At 35.6% G+C, this 7,902-nt stretch overlaps 2 protein-coding genes across 2 annotated transcripts in view; both read right to left on the bottom strand.

The window, feature by feature from the left end:
* LOC108911903 (acetyl-CoA carboxylase 1-like) overlaps positions 1-1,040 on the bottom strand; it is a gene marked incomplete at its 3' end in the record, with an annotated part of 11,926 nt that extends 10,886 nt beyond the window's left edge. Inside the window, exon 1 of the mRNA XM_023455594.1 lies at positions 972-1,040. Coding sequence (XP_023311362.1) covers positions 972-1,040 — 69 coding nt within the window. The remainder of the gene's footprint in view (positions 1-971) is intronic.
* The window catches only part of LOC108909775 (acetyl-CoA carboxylase), a gene marked incomplete in the record, with an annotated part of 132,851 nt that overhangs the window by 7,610 nt on the left and 117,339 nt on the right, over positions 1-7,902 (bottom strand). Inside the window, 6 exon segments of the mRNA XM_023455595.1 lie at positions 912-1,233; positions 1,469-1,782; positions 5,202-5,395; positions 5,465-5,585; positions 5,642-5,785; positions 5,849-6,057. Coding sequence (XP_023311363.1) covers positions 1,071-1,233; positions 1,469-1,782; positions 5,202-5,395; positions 5,465-5,585; positions 5,642-5,785; positions 5,849-6,057 — 1,145 coding nt within the window.

Here is a 7,902-nt window from a genome sequence, read left to right as displayed (position 1 = left end):
TCATTACAACTAGAAATGAACTAAGGCGCTCGGGCATCAATAAAGTCAACTGGCGAACGTTCGTTATATATATTTTTATTGTTTAAATTAAAATAATAAAGAATAGGGCATTTTATTATGATATTTGTAATCGGATCAAAGGCTTGTTTACGCTAGAGCTCGAGAGAGACTGTGAATAATAGGTGTAATGTTTTTAGGACGTAGAATAATTTAGGCGACGGTCAGAATTATGTTTCTGCGCATATGAAGGTCATAGCTCATAAGATTTTAAAACATCTCTACAACTTTTTCGTTAAATCCAATGGTTTCAGAGTTATTTGCAAAAAACTGTCCGAAAACAAGCACTTTTTCAGTAAAAATTCAACATTTTCAATGACGAATTACTCGGAAAGTATTGGATTATCCCAAAAAACTTTATATGACATTTGTTACTTAAAATTGACTCCTCTATCGATTCCTGTGGTTATTTTGGGCATAAAAATTTCCACCCTCAGGGCAAAAGCACACTTCGGCACTATATAAGTTTTGTTCCTTGAGGCAATCCCCGCATTCACTCAAAATTTCACGGCAATCGGTTCAGTCATAAAGAATTCGGAGGTAAAAACCCTGAGTAACTGGACTAAAATATGACATTTTTTTTTTATTTAAAAAAAACATGTATTCTATTATTAGCTGCGCCATATTTTTTATTATATTTTAACGGCAAATTCAAAACAATTTTTTATATATTGATAAAAGACGTAATTTTATTAAACAATTCCAAGTAAAATGTGGAAATAGTAAGATCTTCCTATCGTGGCCATTTCTACGAATATGTCAAAGTGGGATGTTGGAGCAACAAAAATATTGACTTCATTTAAGAAGAACTTAAAATAGTTTAAAAAAAAATTTTCAAATCGAACAGCACTTACGTTTATCGTGCCCTTCTACAACATCCGCTCGGGCGTGTCGTGCAGATCTGCGAAATGCACCGACACCTGGTGGTACATCGGCATCAGGAAGTTCTCCCTCTCCCGGATCTTCTGCTCGATCTCCAGCATCTCCGGCGGTTTCTGCTGCTCCACCTGCTGCTACGAACTGCTGGCCGAACGCTCCCTCGGCTGCGAGCTGTTGAACTGCTTCAGCCTGTCGTCCAGCTCCCTCACCACCGGATCGATGCGGTGGATCGCCTTGACGAGGTCCTTCTTTCGGAACTTTATCTCCACGATGCCCTCCGGTTCTAACACTCCACCCCTGCAGCACGCGGTTAAAATTAATGACATTACGACTGAATCACCCTGTATTTTAGAGTGTAATTTTTTTCTTAAATTTCAACAACCGTATCTTGAAACCCGCTCAAAAATTAGCGTATGTTATAAAATTGGAGCGAAAACAATTGGGGAAACCCAAATTTTCAACAACCGATTAATAAAAAATGTTCACGTTGAAGTTTTTACACATCTTTACCAGTTTCGCGATAAAAAATTACCTGGAGTCGGGATCGGCGTACATCTCCATGTACCGAGAGTTGATGGTGGGGTCGACGACGGCCCAAGCTCCCCCTCGGAGCTCCCCGTTGGGCGGGATGTAGATGATGATGGGCTGCTTGTACTGCCTCAGCCCGTCCACGATGTAAGCCCCGAACTTCATTATCTGCTCGTACATCTCCTTCATGCCGCCGCTGAAGCCCCTCCAGTTCGCGAACACCATCAGCGGCAGGTCCTCCCGCAAGAAATCCTGGATGGCCTGGGTGGTTTTGTACGAGGAATCTGGGAACCACACCTGCCCGGCCTGCGACACCGTCTGGAATGTCGTTTACGGATTAGTGTTGGCTTCAAGTGTACACCCGGATCAAGTCGAAATGGTTTTTTAATTTCAAAATCCCCGACTTTTTCCCGTTTTAATAATAACATGGACCAGGGGCCTATCGTCAGGTGTTAAGGAAAATTTTTTATCATGGCATTAAAGGGTTAAGATGGGACAATTTATTAAAAAATTCTACGTTGCTGCAAAGTGAAATTAAAGCAATTATTAGTAGTCCAACCAAATTACGTTTGGAGAAAAAAAAATTCTTACCCCGACTTTTATAAGTGGAAATTGGGCAGGGGCGGCGGAGGGTTGATTTGGGGGGTTGAAAAGTTATGAAAACTTGTATCATTGGGATTTCTGGCAAAAGTTGACGTCAAACAAAAAGGTATCCAATACAAGAGTTGTGGATCATGCAAAAATCTACAACTTTTGTAGAGGTCACTTTTTAACATAACCCCAAAATTTCTGAGAAAAATGCGAAAAACAGATTTTTTTTCTGATTTTTTGTTTTTTATTCCTCATTTCGGCAAAAATATTTTAATTTTGATGAAACTTGGTGAAAGTATACCTTTCTCTGTTTTAAATGACCTCAAATTTTTTTAGATAAAAAAAATCAAGAAGTTTCTGAGATATTCATTTTTTTCAAAGAAAAATTCTACTTAAAAAATTCATCATACAGACTTCTGCCGGTAATCATTTTTTTCGTTTAGAAATATACTTTTTGGTGAATTAAAAAGATCTATAATAACAGTTCAAAAACATGCTCAAAAATGCAAAAAAATAAAAAATGACTTGCAGCAATGAATTTTTCAGTTATTGTTGATAATTTGTTGAAATTAAAAAACATTCAAAAACTGATTACACCTAGGGTTGCCAGATGTCCGGTTTTCGACCGGACAGTTCGGTTTTTTTGATGTTTGTCCGGTTGAAAAAGTTTGGTAAACCGGACAAGCAAATGTCCAGTTTTTTTGTTGAATTCATAAAATATCCTGCAATTTGGGAAAAAATGTTTGCCTAAAAACGGTAACAGCGGCAACAGCGCGGACAAACGGAAGAAATCGTCTCTCCGTAGAAAGAGTAAAATGTGAGCTTTGCGTTTTCTTTAACATAAATAGTACTTGCACTATGAATTCAAAAATAACATATCAGGTAATAGAGAGTTGTTAAAAGCAGCGGCATCTAATGCAAAATATATTAAAAAATGAAAAAGATTTTAACGTTATTCACATCTTTTTACTTAGGTATAAATATTGTTTTGTTTGTTTGTTTGTTTGTTTTTCATTGTGGAATAAAATATGTATTTATTTAATTTGTTTTTTTTTGGAATGCTGTCCGATTTTTTTTTCGAGCACATCTGGCAACCCTAATTACACCATTCAATTCTACAGAAACAAAAAAAATAAATGTGTCATTGTTTGACCCAAAACATCTAAGTAGAATTACAAATGCACAAATGATAAATTATCTCTGGATGATTTGAGATTTCAGCAATACAAAGTATTAACTACAAAGTCTACAGTTGACGCGAAATCCGAAAATCCGAAATTTTGCAAATTTGTTTAATTTTTTTTCTGGCTTTATTTGAAAACGAATTTTAAATAAATTGCATATTTACACTGTCACTTTTATCGCTCTATCCAATGGTGTCAACATTTTTGCAATCCGACGTTTCGTCTTCGAGAGGCCATCATCAGATTAATTTTTTAAATATATCGCTGCTATTTTTATGTCAAAATCTAGTCATTTTGAATTCTGTATATGATATTACTATTGTAATCGCTTAAAAGGTTTTTAGCTATCATTAAAAATGTTTTCTGAGTACGGCTCTGAATGCTTTCAAAATACCTGTATCTATTGGAGGACAGAGAGAGAGAGAGACAGGAGAGAATAAAAGTCAATACAGCACAAAATATACAACAATTTTTTTAATCCATAATTTAAAAAGTTGTACCTAATTAAAAAATAATACGAATTTATGAAATATTTTATTATTTCCAGTTAGTATTGCTAATAGTGGTAGTAAAAAAAAAATATTGGATATTTTGTGCTGTACTGACTTTTATACTGTTATGACCTCATCTAATACATATTTTGAAAGCGTTCAGAGCTGTACTCGGGAAAAATTTTAAATGATAGCTAAAACAAGCTAAAAACTTTTTAAGCGATTACAATAGTAATATCCTCTAATCAGAATTAAAAATGACTTTATATTTTGTCATAAAAATAGCAGCGATGTATTTAAAAAAATTAACACGATGATGGCCCCTCGAAGATGAAACGTCGGATTGCAAAAATGTTGCGCCATCGTATAGAGTGAAAAAAGTGGCATTGTAAATATGCAATTTATTTCAAAATTCGTTTTCAAATATAGCTAGAAAAAATTTAACAATTTTGCAAAATTTCCGGTTTTTCCGGATATCTCCGGAACTACCCGGAATTTTAAAATTTTCTAAACAAAAACTTTTTTCTAATCTAAGCCACCCCGTATCTCTTACCATTTCCTAGATCCTAATGCCTATCCCATTCTTATCTTGGACACACTGTATATCTATGAATTCATCACTTAAAACTTAAAAAAAAATAAGTACACTAATTGATCCTACGGAAAAAAAATTATTATTTATTTTATTTATTCACTATTCAACTTCCATTTATAGCAATACTGTACAAAAATAGTTTTGGGTCAAACAATGACAGTTTTTGATTTTTTTTTAATTTAAACAAATTATCAACAATTACTGAAAAATTCATTGCTGCAAGTAATTTTTTACTTTTTTTTTTTTTGAGTATGTTTTTGAACTGTTATTACAGATTTTTTTATTTCACCAAAAAGTATATTTCTAAACGAAAACAATGATTACCAGCAGAACTCTGTACGATGATTTTTTTAAGTAGAATTTTTCTTTGAAAAAAAAGTGTTTCAAGCCGAAAAAAATTAATATCTCGGAAACTTCTTGATTTTTATATCTAAAAAAATTTGAGGTTATTTAAGACAGAAAGTTATACTTTCACCAAGTTTCGTCAAAATTAAATTATTTTTGCGGAAATGAGAAATAAAAAACGAAAAATCAGAAAAAAACCTGTTTTTTGCATTTTTCTCAGAAATTTTGAGGTTATGTTAAAAAATTACCTCTACAAAAGTTGTAGATTTTTGCATGATCTATGACTTTAGTATTCGATACTTTTTTGTCTGACGTCAACTTTCGCCAGAAATCCCAATGATACAATTTTTCATAAGTTTTCCACCCCCAAAATCAACCCTCCGCCGCCCCTGCTCACGCATTTATTTTATTTAGGTTTATTATAAGTCCTTTTACTATTTCCACTTATAAAAGTTCAGGTAACAATTTTCTTTTTTTTCTCTCTAAATGAGTAATTTTGATTGGTCTATAAAAACCAAATTACGCCCTCACCTTTGATTCGGAATCCAGGTTGGCCGGATCGGCGGGTAGGGTCAGTTCGACGGTGCGGGTCTCCACGGCGATGACCCCCACGGGTATGCCCCCCAGCCGGGCCCTGCCCGTGACGACGGTCTGCGCCCACGGCTGCATTATCTCCGCCCAGGAGCCCCTGTCGAAGAAACCGCTCTCCCAGATACTCGGATCGTCTGGAAACGGGCCGTATTAAATTTACAAAAAAAAAAAATAAAAAAATGTAAAATTTCCGATGCACTCACTTGGCGATTCTCTGCCGGCCAGCATCCATCTGGGGTCGTACGGCGTTTTGGTGGGCGTGAAAGTGACCTCTCTCGTGACGGGATCGACCGGCCTCAATATTGGCACGGGCGAGAATTTATCCTAAAACGATTAGTACTGGCTTTAAAGAAAATACGCGACATGAGGTGAATTTATACCTTTGGTATGTACGACAGCCATTTCAGTATCGTGTAGACGCCTTCCAGGTCGCAGCTTTCCGTTTTGTGAGTGACTCCGTTGTTGTACATTATCTGGATGCCGCCGAGCTGATTGTTGGAGGCGTACACTTCTCTGCCGAGTAGCTGCGGTAAATGGAACATTTTCATGAAATCGTGCCCCGACAAATAACTCTTTTTAAAACTTACTTTATTTAAGGCACTGTAACCTGTGAGGATGATGTGGGAGTTCTCGATCTGGATGACCCTCTGACCGAGACGCACCACGTAGGACCCAATGCCGATAGCTCTGCAACTGACCATGGAGATGGTTACGACTTCTTCGTAGGCGGCCGAGGTCTCACCCGCTATCATGCCGGCGTATTTCAAGTTTTCCACGCCGAGGCCGTCGTCCTTACCTGGAAAGCGTTTGTTTATTCCTCATTTGTGTAATACATCACAAAAATTACGAAAATAATATGGAATTACAATCGAATTCGTTAAATTACAATAATTTGTAACACTCGATATGAAAAATATAAACAGGTTGATCCAATTAAAATAAAGTAACATTCTTTTCTTATTCTTTAATAAGTGATGTTTTTATTGTCATCTGAACCGAAATTTAAAAAGTCGTGTGTCGTCGCGAGGAGAATTGAAGAGCTTTAAACTGAGGTATCGCTCAACATAAGGAGTCACTTAAAGTTTCTTGAAACGAAAATCGACATATTTTGTGTATTATTTACCAAACTTCAAGTTTGAAACACGGAATTGTAATATCCAAGTCAAACTAGAAGTTTTCGGTTTAAGAAGGTTTATCTGTTATGGAACCGACAAACAAATATTCATAAAAAAATTAATATAATCTTGTTAATATGAAAAGCCTCAAAAAAAAATTACGACTAGTTTGGATACCTAAAAGACAAGATATTAATAGAATAATTTTTCACGATTTAGTACGGAATCTTATGCAAATTTTTTTGGTCTTGCCACTGAGAATGCGCAACAATTGACGAACAGTTTCCACGGCAACTTGTATAAATAGGAAACCGATATCTAAGGAACTGTATGACAGCTCGTAGAAATCGATTAGGTGCTTGTAAAAGATACATAATTTATAATAATTCTCCTTCAAAGTGCTGTCGTTGGCTAACTTAGCCCCCATATGCGCGTGATAGCGGCGACGCCGGGGTTCTCAAAGTAGTGTATTATATGAAATTCGCAGCTGTGACATATGACGTATATTTCAAGGTTAGGCATCCAAACAAACAGAATGATCGAACGCAAGCGAGGGAACACCGAGACGAACGCGCCAGCCAAGTGCAATGTTGCCAAATCTAATGGCTTTAGTCACTAGCGAATCTACAGAAACTCTCATTTGACTTTAGACGTACCTGATAAACCTCCTTAAATAAAAAATTTCAAGTTCAACAACTTGAAACTTTGATTTTCCGTAAAAATTTCTAGTTTGAATTCCAAATTTTGTAAAATATGTTTAACCTTTAAAATCATATTTTAGATTACAGATAAATTTGAACTTAAATGTTTAATTTTGAAATTTCAGTTTTGAAACAGACGATAGAATACATTAAAATAAACAAAAAACCCTTATATGACATAGGTCCTAAAGTCAACCATTCCGAGAAAAACTTGATGTAGAAAAGTTCGATTAAGGAATATTGACATAACTGCGCGCAGTGGCGGTTTTACCATAATAGCTGCGGAGTTGCAGAACACATAAAATTTTATGTATTTAATCATATTAAATATCAACAAAATATTTAAAGAATCCAAATGTACTCGCTCTAAAATAAATCTAGGAGCTTATATTATTATTTATTGCGACGCGAGCTACGCTCCTTAATATATGCAACCTCATATACAAAATGTGTGGACAGCGAACAATTAGATGCGTCCTTTGTTTTTATTGCGGTGGGTGTGCGGATGTGATTTAAAAAATTCACCGTTTTGTTTTCCGTCCTTACTTTTCGGTGGGGATAAAGCATGGACAATATACAATGTGAAAGATTTAAGTCATTAAGTCTTTAGGTAAAATAAACACAAGAAGTCAGTTAGATTCTGCATATTGGGATAATATACGGAAACACAATGAACAGGTAATGAAAAATCGTTATGTATTATCTAAAACCATAGATTGCATAAAATTTTGCGGAATATTCGAATTAGCACTTCGCGCGGACACGACGAGACAGAAAATTTGGACAACCCTGATGTGTTTCGTGGACTCATAAATTTTAGTGCAG

The sequence above is a fragment of the Anoplophora glabripennis genome, unplaced genomic scaffold, assembly GCF_000390285.2.
Source record: "Anoplophora glabripennis isolate ALB-LARVAE unplaced genomic scaffold, Agla_2.0 scaffold688, whole genome shotgun sequence".
In the NCBI taxonomy this organism is placed as follows: domain Eukaryota; kingdom Metazoa; phylum Arthropoda; class Insecta; order Coleoptera; family Cerambycidae; genus Anoplophora; species Anoplophora glabripennis.
Note: the sequence above shows the minus strand (reverse complement) of the source record. Positions and strands in the feature narration are given on the sequence as shown.